This window comes from Scyliorhinus canicula, chromosome 6, assembly GCF_902713615.1.
Source record: "Scyliorhinus canicula chromosome 6, sScyCan1.1, whole genome shotgun sequence".
Classification (NCBI taxonomy): Eukaryota; Metazoa; Chordata; class Chondrichthyes; order Carcharhiniformes; family Scyliorhinidae; genus Scyliorhinus; species Scyliorhinus canicula.
The window spans coordinates 225,459,699-225,479,135 of record NC_052151.1 but is presented as its reverse complement, the minus strand read 5'-3'; the positions used below and the strand labels follow the sequence as shown (position 1 = coordinate 225,479,135).

General features: G+C 52.2%; 2 protein-coding genes across 2 annotated transcripts in view; one reads left to right on the top strand and one right to left on the bottom strand.

Moving 5' to 3' along the window:
- Positions 1-5,113, bottom strand: part of LOC119968064 (plasma protease C1 inhibitor-like) — a 50,208-nt gene extending 45,095 nt beyond the window's left edge. The window contains exon 1 of the mRNA XM_038801164.1: positions 4,970-5,113. Coding sequence (XP_038657092.1) covers positions 4,970-5,113 — 144 coding nt within the window. The remainder of the gene's footprint in view (positions 1-4,969) is intronic.
- Positions 5,114-8,946: 3,833 nt separating this feature from the next.
- Positions 8,947-19,127, top strand: LOC119967908 (glutathione S-transferase P-like). Its single transcript, XM_038801006.1, has 7 exons — positions 8,947-9,103; positions 10,575-10,610; positions 10,802-10,908; positions 11,935-12,022; positions 16,634-16,737; positions 17,045-17,152; positions 18,775-19,127. Coding segments are annotated over exons 1-7 (633 nt in total). The 5' UTR covers positions 8,947-9,102; the 3' UTR covers positions 18,964-19,127.
- The last annotated feature ends 310 nt before the right edge of the window (positions 19,128-19,437 follow it).

The window sequence follows — 19,437 nt, the reverse complement described above, 5'->3', positions numbered from 1 at the left end:
CAGTGTGATACAGAGACAGGAACTGTGCACAGTGACTCCCAGTGTGATACAGAGACAGGAACTGTGCACAGTGACTCCCAGTGTGATATAGAGACAGGAACTGTGCTTTGTGACTCCCAGTGTGATACAGAGACAGGAACTGTGCACAGTGACTCCCAGTGTGATACAGAGACAGGAACTGTGCACAGTGACTCCCAGTGTGATACAGAGACAGGAACTGTGCACAGTGACTCCCAGTGTGATACAGAGACAGGAACAGTGCACAGTGACTCCCAGGTGTGATACAGAGACAGGAACTGTGCACAGTGACTCCCAGTGTGATACAGAGACAGGAACAGTGCACAGTGACTCCCAGTGTGATACAGAGACAGGAACTGTGCACAGTGACTCCCAGTGTGATACAGAGACAGGAACTGTGCACAGTGACTCCCAGTGTGATACAGAGACAGGAACTGTGCGCAGTGACTCCCAGTGTGATACAGAGACAGGAACTGCTGCACAGTGACTCCCAGTGTGATACAGAGGCGCGGGTTTCCTCCAGGTGCTCCGGTTTCCTCCCACAGTCCAAAGATGTGCGGGTTAGGTGGATTGGCTGTGATAAATTGCCCCTTAGTGTCCAAAAAGACTAGGTGGGGGTTGCTGGGTTATGGGGATAGGGTGGAAGTGTGGGCTTAAGTGGGGTGCTCTTTCCAAGGGTCGGTGCAGACTATGGGCCGAATGGCCTCCTTCTGCACTGTAAATTCTATGTTCTAACTCCACCAACCACTGCTCCCACGACAGATATTTCTATACACACCCATTTCTCAACACTTATTTCTTAAAGGTACACTCACATGACAACCGAATGATTTGGCGCACTGTGTACAGTTTGGGTCTCCCTAACCCCAGGAACGTTTCCCCGGCGGGAGTGCAAGAAAGGTTTCCGCGGGTGGATCCTGGTGTGAGTGGATTGTGCTGATGAGGACCGATTGAGGAGATTGGGCCGCTAGGCGCTGCAATTTGGGAGGTTGAGATGCGGCCCCGTTGAAAGAGGTGCAATTGATCAGGGCTTCCACCAGGTCATTGCGAAGAGGCCTTTTCTACTGTTCCCATAATCACCCCCACCACCCCCTCCCCAGCCCACTGCACAGACATACTCCCCACCGCCCCCCCCCCCCCCCCCCCCCACCCCACAGCTGCGCGGTCTTGAACTAGGGGAGGCTTCACATTTTGGATGAAGATGCGGAATCTTGGGGGGGGGGGGGAGTCTTTGGGATTCCAGACCCCAGGATGGCTCATTGAGAATTAGCTTTGCTGCCTCACGGCGCCAGGGTCCCGGGTTCGTTTCCCGGCTTGGCTCATTGTCTGCGCACGTTCTCCCCGTGTCTGCGTGGGGTTTCCTCCGGGCGCTCCGGTTTCCTCCCACAAGATGTCCAGGCGAGGTGGACTGGCCGTGATAAATTGTCCCTCAGGGTCCACAAAGGTTGGGCGGGGTTGCTGGGTGGCGGGGGCAGGGTGGAGATGTGGGCTTAGGTAGGGTGTCCTTTCCCAAGGGCTGGTGCAGAGCCGATGGGCCGAAGGAACTCCTTCTGCACTGTAAACGCTCTGATTCCGCGCTGTGGGTCTGTCGGGAGATATGTATTTGGACACCGATGGCATTGAGGGATAGGAGGAGTGGGGGAGGGAGGAAATGGCGGAGGGTTTAACGGATCATCCCCGATTGGGGCGAAGCAGCAGCTCCCTCTTCCTCCCCGTCATCCCCATTTCCGAATTTCCTCCAGAGCGACTTTCAAACTTTGCCTCGCCTCTTTCAGTAAACACACACTACCAATGGGTCTCTCAGTAAAATATTAATGGAATCTGGAGTTCTGACAACACTCCAGGGACAAAGACATTGCACCGACCGATAGTGAATCGCGTGACCTTTGCTTTGGGTTTCTGATAGGGCTGGGTGTGAGACCGTTGCTACGGGTTTTGAACAACTATAAACTTTAATCAGGAGCTTTTCAATAGGTTCACGGGCAGCTTTTGATCTTCGGCCTTGAAACAGCCTCACTATCGAAGTTGATTAGAAGAGGAAGTCATTAATAGAAGGTCATTATTAGAGGATATTGGGAGGCAGAAATTATTGAGAGGGTGCTAACTGGGGGTATTAGAAAGGGGGGTGTTAATAGGAGTGGATTTATCCACTCCCCTGTCAGGGGCCGAGGTGGAGATGGTTAGCAGTTTCAAATTCCTAGGGGCGCACATCTCCAAAGATCTGTCCTGGTCCACCCACGTCGACGCTATCACCAAGAAAGCACAACAGCGCCTATACGTCCTCAGGAAACTAAGGAAATTCGACATGTCCACATTAACCCTTACCAACTTTTACAGATGCCCCATAGAAAGCATCCTATCGGGCTGCATCACAGCCTGGGTATGGCAACTGCTCGGCCCAGGACCGCAAGGAACTTCAGAGAGTCGTGAATACCGCCCAGTCCATCACACGAACCTGCCTCCCATCCATTGACTCCATCTACACCTCCCGCTGCCTGGGGAAAGCAGGCAGCATAATCAAGGATCCCTCCCACCCGGCTTACTCACTCTTCCAACTTCTTCCATCGGGCAGGAGATACAGAAGTCTGAGAACACGCACGAACAGACTCAAAAACAGCTTCTTCCCCACTGTCACCAGACTCCTAAACGACCCTCTTATGGACTGACCTTATTAACACTACACCCTGTCTGCTTCACCCAGTGCCGGTGTTATGTAGTTACATTGTATATATTGTGTTGCCCTATTATGTATTTTCTTTGATTTTCTTTTCTTCCCACCTACTGTTGAGCTGCTCGCAGAAAAATACTTTTCACTGTACCTCGGTACACGTGACAATAAACAAACCCAATCCAATAACAGTGTCCTACCTCAGTTAGAAACTTTATTGGTGCCAAAGATGTCTGCCTCCAGAGGCAGCCTCATGGCATAGTCACCTGAAATCCAGATGTGTCAGTCACATTTCAAAATCGAACCATCCCCCTTTTCATACAAAACGAAAGATACAAAATCCACCAGTGAACAAAAAGTACATTTGCATGCAGAATCCTGTGTGACTGTGAGTTACCCAGATTACCCACGACACACACCCACGTTTCTCATTTCGTTGCACTGATGCAGTCGACAACCACCTCGTGGTCACCTCGAATATTGTCTCCCTCTCACTGGGCTTTTTCCGTTTCCCCGCTCTCCGTCGGCACATTTATCAGTTGCCAATCCAAGCTTTAGACTTGCTTCAGCAAAGGTGAGTGAAACTTGTGTTCCCATCTATAATCTGGGACTCCAACGGCCTTTGGCGCCCGCCGCCCGGTGCTGGCCGAAAGGCCTTCGCCGGTCCGCGCATGCGCTGGTGCGTCAGCGGCCGCTGACTTCACCACCGGCGCATGCGCGGTGGGGGGGTCTCTTCCGCCTCCGCCATGATGGAGGCCATGGCGGCGGTGGAAGAAAAGGAGTGCCCCCAGGGCACTGGCACGCCCGCCGATTGGTGGGCCCCGATCGCGGGGCTGGCCACCATGGGGCACCCCCCCGGGGTCCGATCGCCCCGCGCCCCCCCCCCCCCAGGACCCCGGGGGCCCACTCCCGCCGGCACCAGAGGTGCTCCAATTCCCGTCGGCGGGATTGGCCTGTCAGGGGCCGGACTTTGGCCCATCGCGGGCCGGAGAATCGCCGCGGGGGGCCCGCCATCCGGCGGGGCGCGATTCCCGCTCCCGCTGATTCCCGGGTGGCGGAGAATTCCGGCCACGGCGGGGCCGGGATTCACGCCGGCCCCGGGCGATTCCCCGACCCTGCGGGGGGTCGGAGAATTCCGCCCCATAACTTCCTTTGTGACATTGCATTTGGCTGTTCGACTAACTTGTCCTCTTGGTGTGACTATGGTCCCATCTTACAGCCACAACCTTACTTTTGAGGACTACATTTCTGTTGAAACGTTGAGCTACATCTCAGAAATCTGTGGAGATCATTTCATTGCCGAACCTTTTCCTTTGTCCTTTTGCAGCAGCTGTCTGCAGATTTGTACATTTTTCGGAGCTGTGTCTTCTCTGTGGCCAGTGTCTGTCTAACACTTCTTGGTCACTTGATACCCTCTCTGCGACCATCAAGGGAACTGTGGGGTCGCTCTCGTGCCTAAGACTAATTGATCTTGGGCAGCACAGCGGCGCAGTGGTAAGCACTGCAGTCTCACGGCGCTGAGGTCCAGGTTCGATCCTAGAGGTCACTGTCCATGTGGAGTTTACACATTCTCCCCGTGTTTGCATCGGTTTCGCCCCCACAACCCAAAGATGTGCAGGGTAGGTGGATTGGACGCGCTAAATTGCCCCTTAATTGGAAAAAATGAATTGGGCACTCTAAATTGATTTTCAAAATAATAATAAGACTAATTGATCTTTAAACAGATATTTTTTTAGTTTCCCAAATTCACATGCCTGTGCCAGCTGCGTTACTGCTGGCACATACTGTTCAACGGTCTCATTTTCACTCTGAACTCTAGTGTTGAATACATATCGCTCATCTGCAACATTCACCTGAGGTCTTAATGCGCATTCAAGGAGCTGGGAGTGGAAAACTTACTGCAGCCACTTGTATTAAAACAAACTTAGTAACTCTCTCACAGCCCTTTAATAAAAGCAAAATACTGCAGAGGCTGGAACTCTGAAATGAAAACAGAAAGTGCTGGATCAACCCAGCAGGTGTGGCAGCATCTGTGGACGGGGAAGCATAGCTAACATTTCTGATCTACAGAATTGTAGATGGTAGAAATGGAAAGAAGTATAAAGTTGGGAAGGGGACGGAGGAGGTTGGGAGGTTGGGGGGAGGGCATCTTTGTTTGCAGTCCCTTTGTTGTTTCGGATTCACTTTTCCTTTGTCCTTTTGCAGCAGCTTTCTGCAGATTTGAAAATTTATTTTTAGTCATGTCGTCTCTGTAGCCAGTATTTGACTTGTAGATTTTTTTACAGCAGTATTTTTTTCCTTCTGCTGATCTGAACTTTTCTGTGTTCCTAGCTTCTCAATGCATCTGTTCCGGACTCCGGAAATCTGTTTTTTTACCCCATTTTCTGACACCGTGTTCTGAGTATAAGGGCGGCAGTCTTTCATCATTCCGCCCCTCCAGAGGCGGCCATGTTGCACAGTCACGTAACGAGAGAAAACATGCTGTGTCCACAAAGCCGTAAGAAATAGAATCATAGAATTTACGGTGCAGAAGGAGGCTATTCGACCCATCGAGTCTGCACCGGCTCTTGGAAAGAGCATCCTACCCAAGCCCACACCACCACCCTATCCCCATAACCCAGTAACCCCACCCAACACTGAGGACATCTTCGGACACTAAGGGACAATTTAACACGGCTAATCCACCTAACCTGTACATCTTTGGACACTAAGGGACAATTTAACACGGCCAATCCACCTAACCTGCACATCTTTGGACACTAAGGGACAATTTAACAAGGCCAATCCACCTAACCCAGTGGTGGGCAAACTATGGCCCACGGGCCGCATGCGGCCCGCCAAAGGTCTTTATGCGGCCCACCAAGATCAAGTCATTAAAAAAAAAAAAATTTTTAATTTTTTTTTTTTAATAAGGTTAATGTGGGGGGCTGTTGGGTTACTGGTATAGGGTGGATACATTGACTTGAGTAGGGTGATCATTGCTCGGCACAACATCGAGGGCCGAAGGGCCTGTTCTGTGCTGTACTGTTCTATGTTCTATATGAGGCGCCCAGAATCATAACCGGTGTGAAGCGCCATTTTTGAAAAGTAGAGAAAAAGAGGGCTAAAGGCAGGATGCCGCCGGGGGAAGCGCTGAGGTATATGCCGCACGCTAATTGGTTACAACCGGGACTATTAATTAATATACTATGCGGCCCTTTAAAATTGTGAATTTCTGAATGTGGCCCTTGCACGGAAAAGTTTGCCCACCCCTGGCCTAACCTGTACATCTTTGGACACTAAGGGACAATTTAACACGGCCAATCCACCTAACCTGTACATCTTTGGGCACTAAGGGACAATTTAACACGGCCAATCCACCTAACCTGCACATCTTTGGACACTAAGGGACAATTTAACACGGCCAATCCACCTAACCTGTACATCTTTGGACACTAAGGGACAATTTAACACGGCCAATCCACCTAACCTGTACATCTTTGGACACTAAGGGACAATTTAACACGGCCAATCCACCTAACCTGTACATCTTTGGACACTAAGGGACAATTTAACACGGCCAATCCACCTAACCTGTACATCTTTGGACACTAAGGGACAATTTAACACGGCCAATCCACCTAACCTGTACATCTTTGGACACTAAGGGACAATTTAACACGGCCAATCCACCTAACCTGTACATCTTTGGACACTAAGGGACAATTTAACACGGCCAATCCACCTAACCTGTACATCTTTGAACACTAAGGGACAATTTAACACGGCCAATCCACCTAACCTGCACATCTTTGGACACTAAGGGACAATTTAACAAGGCCAATCCACCTAACCCAGTGGTGGGCAAACTATGGCCCACGGGCCGCATGCGGCCCGCCAAAGGTCTTTATGCGGCCCACCAAGATCAAGTCATTAAAAAAAAAAAATTTTTAATTTTTTTTTTTTAATAAGGTTAATGTGGGGGGCTGTTGGGTTACTGGTATAGGGTGGATACATTGACTTGAGTAGGGTGATCATTGCTCGGCACAACATCGAGGGCCGAAGGGCCTGTTCTGTGCTGTACTGTTCTATGTTCTATATGAGGCGCCCAGAATCATAACCGGGTGAAGCGCCATTTTTGAAAAGTAGAGAAAAAGAGGGCTAAAGGCAGGATGCCGCCGGGGGAAGCGCTGAGGTATATGCCGCACGCTAATTGGTTACAACCGGGACTATTAATTAATATACTATGCGGCCCTTTAAAATTGTGAATTTCTGAATGTGGCCCTTGCACGGAAAAGTTTGCCCACCCCTGGCCTAACCTGTACATCTTTGGACACTAAGGGACAATTTAACACGGCCAATCCACCTAACCTGTACATCTTTGGACACTAAGGGACAATTTAACACGGCCAATCCACCTAACCTGTACATCTTTGTACTGTGGGAGGGAACCGGAGCACCCGGAGGAAACCCACGCAGACACGGGGAGAACGTGCAGACTCCGCACAGACAGTGACCCAAGCCGGGAATCGAACCTGGGACCCTGCAGCTGTGAAGCAATTGTGCTAACCACTATGCTACCGTGCTGCCCAAATAGGAACGGGGGGGGGAGACGATTCAGCCCCTCTAGCCTGCCCTGCCATTCAACAGGTTTAGGGGCTGGTTTAGCATGCTGGGCTAAATAGCTGGCTTGTCATGCGGAACAATGCCAGAAGCCTAGGTTCAATTCCCGTACCAGCCTCCCCAAACAGGTGCCGGAATGTGGCGACTAGGGGCTTTTCACAGTAACTTCATTTGAAGCCTACTCGTGACAATCAGCGATTTTCATTCACAGGATCTTGGTCGATCTGACATTCCTGACGTCAACCTTCCTGCCCTTTCACGGAAGCCCTTGACTCCTTCACTGATCAAGAACCACAGCCTTAAATATACACAGCTCTCTCTGGGCGAGGGGTTCCCAACAACCCCCTGAGGGAAGAAGTTCCCGCGGATGTCAGTCTTAAATTGGCTTCCCTTTATTCTGAGGCTCTGCCCTCTGTTCCTGGACACTCTCGTGCTGGGCAACGTCCTTCCGTCCTTGTTGGAACTGAGGTTTTCACACTTGGCCAAGGGGAGACAAAGGGGGAAATAGTTCCCGACCATATCCAGCAAGGCCTGGGCAACATTCAGACATGGGCTGATGTTACGTGTACCACACAAGTGCCAGGGAATGACCATCTCCTACAAGAGAGGATCTAACCATCGGCCCTTGACATTCAACGGCGTTACCATCGCTGAATCCCCCACATCCTGGGGGTTACCATTGATCAGAAACTGAACTGGACCCAGCCACATTAATACTGTGGCTACCAGGGCAGGTCAGAGGCTGGGAATCCTGCGGAGAGTAACTCACCTTCTGACCCCCCCAAAGCCTGTCCACCATCTACAAGGACACAAGTCAGGAGTGTGATGGGAGACTCTCCACTTGCCTGGATGAGCGCGGCTCCAACAACACTCAAGAAGCTCCGCACCATCCAGGACAAAGCAGCCCCGCTTGATTGCTGCCCTTCCACAAACATTCACTCCCTCCCCCACCGACGCACAGTGGCAGCCGTGTGTCCCATCTACAAGATGCACTGCAGCAACTCACCAAGGCTCCTCAGGCAGCACCTTCCAAACCCACGGCCACCTCCATCTAGAAGGACAAGGGCAGCAGATACCTGGGAACCCCACCACCTGGAGGTTCCCCCTCCAAGTCACTCCCCACCCTGACTGGGAAATATATCGGCCGTTCCTTCACTGTCGCCGGGGGCAACAGCCAGGAACCCCCTCCCTAACAGCACAGTGGGTGCACCTACACCTCAGGGACTGCAGCGGGTTCGAGAAGGCGGCTCACCCACCACCTTCTCGAGGGGCAATTAGGGATGGGCATCGAATGCTGGGTCATTTCCCGGGAAGACCCCGGGAAGAGATCAGCCTTGATCTGACTGAACGGCGGAGCGGATTCGAAGGGCTGAATGGACGACTTCTGCCCCGAATTCCCATGTCCCTATGGTCCGGTCAGGTTTCCAGGGAGGTCGGGGGAGGTGGGGGTGGAGGAGTCGGGATTGAAAGGGTGGAGCGTGGGAGAGGTGGCAAGGGACGGCCCAGAGAAAACACAGACGTTATAAAAAGCAAATACAGATTGTGCTGACTCACCGGCAGGAACAACTGCCCTTCCCGAGCCTACCTCGGCGGGAGGGGGCGGGGGGGGCTGGGCAGGGCTGTCGGCCTAGTGCCAAAAGGGCTAGGCCTGAGCCGCGGTCGGCTACGCCCCTTCACAGGAGGGGGTAGAGTCCAAGGGGCGAGTCCCTCGCCATCGCTCTCTCTGTCTCACTCTGTCTCACAGTCGGACTCGCTGCACAGAACCTTCCTCAACTCTTTCTCGGTCGGTTTGCCCAGTCGCGATCTTGGACAGCAGTAAGTTCGGGCCTACTACAATCGCGGCCATTCCCAAGCCTGCGCGAGCAGGGCAAAGGGGATGAGACGTTTGCCAAATTCGCGGGCGACATTTTTCTCTTCATCATTTTACAAAGCGGGTGTTTTTAAGAACGTTTGAACCCTCTGTTCTCCCCTTCGCTCCCCCCCCCATCTCCTCCCTCACGCTCGCTACGTGGTCCGACTCTCTCTTCCCTCCCTCACACTCTTACCCTTCCTCTGTTTCTTTCTGCGTCCTTCCCTCCTTTAGTCCCCCGCCCCGACTCTGTTTTATCCCTTTACTTTTTCCTTCTTCTCTCAAACGTTCTCTCTACTTCCCGAAACATCTCTCATCTCTCCCTCTCTCTCTCTACTGATAGGCTGCACTGTCAGAGGGTCTGTACTGAGGGAGTGCTGCACTGTCAGAGGGTCTGTACTGAGGGAGTGCTGCACTGTCAGAGGGTCAGTATTGAGGGAGAGCTGCACTGTCAGAGGGTCAGTACTGAGGGAGTGCTGCACTGTCAGAGGGTCAGTACTGAGGGAGTGCTGCACTGTCTGAGGGTCAGTACTGAGGGAGTGCTGCACTGTCAGAGGGTCAGTACTGAGGGAGTGCTGCACTGTCAGAGGGTCAGTACTGAGGGAGTGCCGCACTGTCAGAGGGTCAGTACTGAGGGAGTGCTGCACTGTCAGAGGGTCAGTACTGAGGGAGTGCCGCACTGTCAGAGGGTCAGTACTGAGGGAGTGCTGCACTGTCAGAGGGTCAGTACTGAGGGAGTGCTGCCCTGTAAGAGGGTCAGTACTGAGGGAGTGCCGCACTGTCAGTGGGTCAGTACTGAGGGAGTGCCGCACTGTCAGAGGGTCAGTACTGAGGGAGTGCCGCACTGTTAGAGGATCAGTACTGAGGGAGTGCTGCACTGTCAGAGGGTCAGTACTGAGGGAGTGCTGCACTGTCAGAGGGTCAGTACTGAGGGAGTGCCGCACTGTCAGAGGGCCAGTACTGAGGGAGTGCTGCACTGTCAGAGGGTCAGTACTGAGGGAGTGCCGCACTGTCAGAGGGTCAGTACTGAGGGAGTGCTGCACTGTCAGAGGGTCACGACTGAGGGAATGCCGCACTGTCAGAGGGTCAGTACTGAGGGAGTGCTGCACTGTCAGAGGGTCAGTACTGAGGGAGTGCCGCACTGTCAGAGGGTCAGTACTGAGGGAGTACTGCACTGTCAGAGGGTCCCTAAGAGAGCACTGTGCTGTCTTTGCCTTGTGCACCCTCAGATCGTTCAGCCCCTCGCGCCTGTTGCACAGGAACAGGAAGCTGTCCATTCAGCCCCTCGAATCTGTTGCGGCACTCAATGAGATCAGGGCTGTGGTCCAATTTGCAATTGGGTAACTGGAAAGTGGGAGTTTGTTTGCGGACTTGTGGGCCTGGGAAGAGTTGATCCTGACTTTAACGCTCGGATATTCTGTTGTTCTTACCTTGCAGTGCCGGAGTACAGCATCACATACTTCCCCGTCAGAGGTAAGTTGGTCCTCGTGTTTAGTGGAAGTTTGGGAGTTTGTGTGGGTGGGGTGGGGGCAGTGATTGTGTGGGTCTGAATGGCTGTGTTCGTGTCTCCTTCCTTCCGCCCACCACCCTCTCTCCCCCCCCCCCCCCCCCCCCCCCCCCCCCCCCCCCCCCACCCCCCCACCCTTCCCGCACCCCCAACACAGGCCGTTGTTCCTCGATGAGAATGTTAATGGCTGACCAAGGCCAGACCTGGAAGGAGGAGGTGATCAGCAAAGACGAGTGGACCAACGGCAACATGAGAAATTCCTGCGTGAGTATAGGGAGGGTGCCGGGCTGGAGGAGTCAATCGTGCGGCCACCATCCTGTCCCCTAGGTCTGTATGCAGAGCAGGCAAGGCCGAGAAGCCTCGGCCTACTGAATCAATTGGCCAAACTCACACCCGATGCATTTCCAACCCCACAGGCACGCAGCAGGCAAGGCCTGGGCTCCTTCCTCGGCCTACTGAATCAGTTGGCCAATCGCACACCCCATGTGGTGCTGAGTCCCACAGACACGCAGCAGGCAAGGCCTGGGCTCCTTCCTCGGCCTACTGAATCAGTTGGCCAATCGCACACCCCATGTGGTGCTGTCCCACAGACACGCAGCAGGCAAGGCCTGGGCTCCTTCCTCGGCCTACTGAATCAATTGGGCAATCGCACACCCCATGTGGTGCTGTCCCACAGACACGCAGCAGGCAAGGCCTGGGCTCCTTCCTCGGCCTACTGAATCAGTTGGCCAATCGTACACCCCATGTGGTGCTGTCCCATAGACACGCAGCAGGCAAGGCCTGGGCTCCTTCCTCGGCCTACTGAATCAGTTGGCCAATCGCGCACCCCATGTGGTGCTGAGTCCCACAGACACGCAGCAGGCAAGGCCTGGGCTCCTTCCTCGGCCTACTGAATCAATTGGCCAATCGCACACCCCATGTGGTGCTGAGTCCCACAGACACGCAGCAGGCAAGGCCTGGGCTCCTTCCTCGGCCTACTGAATCAATTGGCCAATCGCACACCCCATGTGGTGCTGGGTCCCACAGACACGCAGCAGGCAAGGCCTGGGCTCCTTCCTCGGCCTACTGAATCAATTGGCCAATCGCACACCCCATGTGGTGCTGGGTCCCACAGACACGCAGCAGGCAAGGCCTGGGCTCCTTCCTCGGCCTACTGAATCAATGGGCCAGAGTCAATCCTGGGCCTAGCTCTGGATTAGACTGAATCTCATCTCAATGTCGGGCGGGCACAAGGGATGGGCCTAAGTATCTCAATTCACCCTCAATTCACCCTCTTTCCGTTTCTTTCAGGCCTTTGGGCAACTGCCTAAGTTCTCAGATGGTGACTTTGTTCTGGTCCAGTCCAATACCATCCTTCGCTACCTTGGCAGGCAGCACGGTAAGTACATGGCACAATCTGCACACCACCGCAGCTCAACATCCCCGCTAACATCACATGGTGGGCGGGTGGGGGGGGGGGGGGGGCAGCGGGGAGAGAGGAGCACCTCCTGGGAAGCCTGCTCCTGGGCCTGGCCCGGGTGGCCACCAACTGGCCCAGGCAACAGGCGGCCGAGGGGATTGCATGGCCTGATGGTCCGGCCCTCCTCTGCAGCCGCATTCCAGGCTGGGTGGCCTTGGAGGCTTTGCAGGCCTTCCGTGGCCAGTGACCATCGCTAGGAGGCAAGGGTGCGTGAACCCCCCCCCCCCTTCCTCCCCCCCACTCTCCCTCACAGGAACAATATTTTGCAGCAGGGTAGCATGGTGGTTAGCATAAATGCTTCACAGCTCCAGTGTCCCAGGTTCGATTCCCGGCTGGGTCACTGTCTGTGTGGAGTCTGCACGTCCTCCCCCTGTGTGCGTGGGTTTCCTCCGGGTGCTCCGGTTTCCTCCCACAGTCCAAAGATGTGCAGGTTAGGGTGGATTGGCCGTGATAAATTGCCCTTAGTGTCCAATATTGCCCTTAGTGTTGGGTGGGGTCGTTGGGTTGCGGGGATAGGGTGGAGGTGGTGACCTTGGGTAGGGTGCTCTGTCCAAGAGCCGGTGCAGACTCGATGGGCCGAATGGCCTCCTTCTGCACTGTAAATACTATGAAATATCTTTGAAATATTCCTTTCGATGTTTCATTTTAGTCACCCCGCTCCACCCACTTTTTTGTTTGATTTCTTGACCCTTTGTTTTATTGAACAGTATATATCTGACTAGCTGAAGCCTGAGGCCTAGCTAATTGTAATGAGCCTGAATTCTCCCCAGTTGACTAAAGCCTGCAGCCGCGGCTGGGTGAGAGCTCAGGGTTGTCTGATTGGCCAAAATGCCTGGCTAACTGTTTGCGACTGGCTAAAACCTGAGACCCACGGTTCCTGACGAGCTGAAGCCTGAGGCCTACCTCCGGCTGATTAAAGCCTACGACCTACTATTCCCAACTGACTGAAGCCTGAGGCCTACTCCAGGCCGATTGAAGCCTCAGGACAGCTGTGCCCAACTAGCTGAAGACTGAGGCTCACTGTTCCTGGCTGGCTGAAGCCAGGTGTCAATTGTCCCTGACCGTTTGGCATGAGGCCTATTGTCAGGAACTGGATTAAGCCTGAGGCCTATTGTTTTCAATTGGTTGAAGTCTGAATTACACTGGTGAAGCCTGCGAGCTACTGTGCCTGACTGGTTGAAATCTAAGATCTACTGTCCCTGACTATTTTCAGGAACTAGTTTAACACCGACGGACTGAAGCCTGAACCATACTGTTCCTGGCTGTTTGAGGCCTGAGGCCTACAGTTGATGAATGGCTGAAACCTAAATCCCACCCTTCCAGACTGACTGAAGCCTGCGGCCTACTCTTCCCTGCTGTCTGAAACGTGAGGACTGCTCTTCCTAACTGACTGCATTTTTACGATCCCAGTTGATGCTACAACTGGACGGGAAGATTCCAAGATGGAACCCTGGCTGAAAAACCCATAACTTTTACTTTTTAAAATATAAAATGCGGAGGAGCAGAGTCACGGGGCCGCTAATTAGTTTTAATAACAAGGGACCTTTACTAAACATGAAAAAATTTGATAATGATACAATACTCCTTTACTCCCCCCCTTGGTTTGTCAATTACACATAGGTCTAAGGATTAACACTGATTACAAAGATTAAAGATTATCATTATCTTAATCTACAATGGTCTCCTTAGCACAAAGTCCCTTTTGAGCAGACAGGATGTCTGTGAACAAATACACTCTGCACTCTGAGCCACAAGTGAATGTTTGCGACTATCTCCTCAGAATCCACCCACATGATTGTTAGGTGAGTTTCCAAACTCCACTCCCAAAAACCACGCTTCAAAATCCTCTCTTGTAATATTGCTTTGCCTTTGTGGTTTGCATTCCGAAATCCAGTCCAGGTTTTCCACTTTTAATAGATTATCCGGTCCAGGATTACACAGGGTTTGGGGGTTTCGACTACTATGCCAACTGCTCACAATTGCTTTATCTCTCGATTCCCAGATTGGAATAAAATGGCATCAGCTGCTTGACTTACCTTCAACGGCTGCTGTCCCAGATGAAATCTAGTTGCTGCAATTGCCTCTTTAACTCAGAACACTTTGATTACTCTTCCTAGAATTCTTCTGAACAATACCACGGTCTCTGTTCACTTAACTTCAGCCGTCTTAATCATTCGTTCTGCCCCCAATACCCTGCTTATCTGCAACATAACTTGTACTTTAGGAAGCCTGTAACTTTGTACCTCCCACCCTGTCCATTAATTCTTCTGGCAGGGTTGAGAGATCTTTATTCCCCAAGGTCCCGTCTCCAAGTGCCAACAAATTCAGTGAAAACTAAAACTTTGCGACCTTACAAGGCCCCAGTTGCTAAGCAACAACCACATGCTTAAGCCTTTTAGTTACTCTTCACGCTGTAGCCCTCTCTAAGCACAACAAAGACACAGTTGCAACTGAACCAACCCACAAACATACAAGCACCTTTGTCCAGCATTAATCTAACTATAGGCTTTAGCTTTCCAGGCACAGAAACATTAAATTAAATCCACTTTAAACTATGATTTATAAGAACATAAGAACTAGGAGCAGGAGTAGGCCATCTGGCCCCTCGAGCCTGCTCCGCCATTCAATGAGATCATGGCTGATCTTTTGTGGACTCAGCTCCACTTTCCGGCCCGAACACCATAACCCTTAATCCCTTTATTCTTCAAAAAACTATCTATCTTTACCTTTAAAACATTTAATGAAGGAGCCTCAACTGCTTCACTGGGCAATGAATTCCATAGATTCACAACCCTTTGGGTGAAGAAGTTCCTCCTAAACTCAGTCCTAAATCTACTTCCCCTTATTTTGAGGCTATGCCCCCTAGTTCTGCTGTCACCCGCCAGTGGAAACAACCTGCCCGCATCTATCCTATCTATTCCCTTCATAATTTTATATGTTTCTATAAGATCCCCCCTCATCCTTCTAAATTCCAACGAGTACAGTCCCAGTCTACTCAACCTCTCCTCGTAATCCAACCCCTTCAGCTCTGGGATTAACCTAGTGAATCTCCTCTGCACACCCTCCAGCGCCAGTACGTCCTTTCTCAGGTAAGGAGACCAAAACTGAACACAATACTCCAGGTGTGGCCTCACTAACACCTTATACAATTGCAGCATAACCTCCCTAGTCTTAAACTCCATCCCTCTAGCAATGAAGGACAAAATTCCATTTGCCTTCTTAATCACCTGTTGCACCTGTAAACCAACGTTGTGCGACTCATGCACTAGCACACCCAGGTCTCTCTGCACAGCGGCATGCTTTAATATTTTACTATTTAAATAATAATCTATCTAATGTTTACCAATCTAAATAGAAATCCCTTAAAACTACCTTATTTTCCCAACCAAATAGAACCCATAGAATCCCGACAATGCAGAAAGAGGCCATTCGGCCCAGCGAGTCTTCACTAACCCTCTGAAAGATCACCCTACATAATCCCATTCCCTCGCGCCATTCCCATAACCCTACCTAACCTTTGGACACTTAAGGGGCAATTTATCGTGGCCAATTCAACGAACCTGCACATCTTTGGGCTGTGGGAGGAAACCGGAGCACCCGGAGGAAACCCACGCACACACGGGGGAGAATGTGTAGACTCCGCACAGAGAGTCGCCTGAGGCCCCTGGCGCTGTGAGGCAGTGGTTCTAACCGCTTTGCCATCGCACCGCCCAGGGTGCACAGCCTGAGGCCTACTGCTCCTAACTGGTTGCAGCCTGAGGCCTACTTCCCAAGCTAGCTACAGCCTGAGGCCTACTTCCCAAACTAGCTACAGCCTGAGGCCTACTTCCCAAGCTAGCTACAGCCTGAGGCCTACTTCCCAAGCTAGCTACAGCCTGAGGCCTACTGCTGCTGACTGGTTGCAGCCTGAGGCCTACTTCCCAAACTAGCTACAGCCTGAGGCCTACTGCTCCTGACTGGTTGCAACCTGAGGCCTACTTCCCAAGCTAGCTACAGCCTGAGGCCTACTGCTGCTGACTGGTTGCAGCCTGAGGCCTACTTCCCAAACTAGCTACAGCCTGAGGCCTACTGCTCCTGACTGGTTGCAGCCTGAGGCCTACTTCGCAAACTAGCTACAGCCTGAGGCCTACTTCCCAAGCTAGCTACAGCCTGAGGCCTGCTGCTCCTGACTGGTTGCAGCCTGAGGCCTACTTCCCAAACTAGCTACAGCCTGAGGCCTACTTCGCAAACTAGCTACAGCCTGAGGCCTACTTCCCAAGCTAGCTACAGCCTGAGGCCTACTGCTCCTGACTGGTTGCAGCCTGAGGCCTACTTCCCAAGCTAGCTACAGCCTGAGGCCTACTGCTCCTGACTGGTTGCAGCCTGAGGCCTACTTCCCAAACTAGCTACAGCCTGAGGCCTAGGTCTGTTCCTGACTGGCCGCAGCCTGATATTCCTGTCAGGCAGGGCCTGAAGCCGACGCCACCTCGACGTCACTCAACTCACTCACGTGGCTCAGATAAATATTTTGGCATTTTCCTTTTGCTCAAGACCTGTACGGGAAGGACATTAAAGAGGCCACGCTGATCGATATGGTGAATGACGGAGCTGAAGACCTGCGCGTAAAGTACGGGATTCTGATCTTCAAAGAATACGTGAGTCGTTCTTAACTGTGTAAACTCTGGACGTAAATGTCAGCCTCAGTTGGTGAGAGGTGGCATAGGGCCCGATGGCCAAGCGAGTCGCTTCACACGTGACACAAAGCTTTGCTTATATTCTTATCTGGAGAAACTGTAACGTTCTCGGAAGCTGGGTTACGAGAAAGGCCTTCCCCGGCCGACAGCTTGTGGAACTTTATCAGCGTACCAGGAGCACAGATTTGTCAAAGTTCCTGGAGTGCCCACCCTCTGACGCGTCCTTGGTAAGATGTTCTCTCACGTTATCTTTACAATTTCCTGACAGGAAACTGGCAAGGAAGCTTTCATCAAGAATATCCCAGCAGAGCTGAAACCCTTCGAAGATATACTGGCAAAAAATAATGGCGGGAAGGACTTTCTCGTGGGGAAGAAGGTAGAAAATCCAATTATAACCCGTGTCGGGGTAATGTAGAGGGAGCTCTACACTGTATCTAACCCGTGCTGTACCTGTCCTGGGACAGCTCGATGCTGACACTGGGTATAAAGTGGGGGACACACTGTCAGGGTAATGTAGAGGGAGCTCTATACTGTATCTAACCCGTGCTGTACCTGTCCTGGGAGAGCTCGATGCTGACACTGGGTATAAAGTGGGGGACACACTGTCAGGGTAATGTAGAGGGAGCTCTACACTGTATCTAACCCGTGCTGTACCTGTCCTGGGACAGCTCGATGCTGACACTGGGTATAAAGTGGGGGACACACTGTCAGGGTAATGTAGAGGGAGCTCTACACTGTATCTAACCCATGCTGTACCTGTCCTGGGAGAGCTCGATGCTGACACTCGGTATAAAGTGGGGGACACAGTCAGGGTAATGTAGAGGGAGCTCTACACTGTATCTAACCCGTGCTGTACCTGTCCTGGGACAGCTCGATGCTGACACTGGGTATAAAGTGGGGGACACACTGTCAGGGTAATGTAGAGGGAGCTCTACACTGTATCTAACCCGTGCTGTACCTGTCCTGGGACAGCTCGATGCTGACACTGGGTATAAAGTGGGGGACACACTGTCAGGGTAATGTAGAGGGAGCTCTACACTGTAACTAACCTGTGCTGTACCTGTCCTGGGAGAGCTCGATGCTGACACTCGGTATAATGTGGGGGACACACTGTCGGGGTAATGTAGAGGGAGCTCTACACTCTATCAGCACCCATTCCCCCTGCCCACACGCCACCCCCCCACACGCTCCCCGTTACAGACAGGCCCCCAGACGGAAGATTAACCTTTGGTGCATGTTTGCCCAAGTGTTGCGCTGGCCCAGAGGTGGGTCAAGGGTTTAGTACATATTTGAGGTGCGTTCAAACTCCATCCCACCACGGGGTGACAGATCAACGCCCCCCTGCACAGCTCACGGCGCCTGAGGGTCACCTGACCCCCTCCCCCGCACCCCCCTCCCCCCCCAGAACCCCCATCAAAGACCCCATCAGAAACGCCTAGCTGAAAGCTGAAGGGCAGTCTGGGCAGTGTGGGTGAATGGCCACTGCATTTTTACTTACCATCCCTTGACCTCTGCTGCCTCAGACAAAAAAGTGTTTAAAGCAGCAGTCGGTTCCAAGTGTCAGAGGACCCGGGCCTTGTACATTTCAAAGGGCTTGAAAACCCTGGAAATGAAAATCCGCTGGTCAATTTCACATCGCAATCCGTTGCATTAGCCAGTTATTGATGGTTTGATTACTCCGGAGACAGGTGGATTGATTACCTTTCTTGCCCTTCGTGCTTGAATACATCTCCACTAGCCTACTTTGATGTTGCCCTCAATGTGTATAAACACTCTCGTTATGATTGACAGCTCCTCACCATATCAAAAGGAGCTAAGTAATTTCACTTCCTCTTTTATCACAGTAGAAAGCATTTAGCTGCTTTTGTGGGCGGGGGTGGGGGAGGGGCACGATTTGCATTTTAGGCCTGTCAGGAGAATCCAGGCCAGTGTAACATGGGAGCGCTCAATGTTGACACTCACTAATTCGCTCCTCTCGCTCTCCCTCTTGCTCCATAGATCTCATATGCTGACTATAACCTGGTAGACCTCCTCTCTAACCTTGAGGTGCTGTCGCCGGGATGCCTGAAGGTCACGCCCCTCCTGAAGGCCTACGTGGAGCGTGTCCTCGCCAGGCCTAAACTCAAGGCCTACCTAGAGTCCGACGCTCACAAGAAGGTGCCCATCAACGGCAACATGAAGCAGTGAGCGTGAGCGAGTGGCGACTTTGAAGAGAGATGTCGGGGCCCCTGGAGACAATCCTAGCTCGGCCTCACGACCTTTGGCCCCAGCTTCTGGCCATCCAAGCCTATTGGCACGGGGTTTGTCACGGTTATTTGTGGACTGAAATAAATTTCCTGGAATAACTTCCATTGTTGCCTGAAGCATTTTCTCTCACTTTGTTGCACTCATCGAATCTGGTTCCACATGGTTCCCTAGTGTTGCTCAAAGAGTCATCCCCTATTTATGGAGCTGTGAGTGAGATATCATCACTCCAGCACTTGGCTCTGTCATCAATTGATATATTTGTAACATCCTCCAGATCCTACAACCCTCCCTATCTCTGAAACCTCCTCCAGTCCCTACAACCCTCCCTATCTCTGTAACCTCCTCCAGCTCCCACAACCCTCCCTATCTCTGTAACCTCCTCCAGCCCCTACAACCCTCCCTATCTCTGTAACC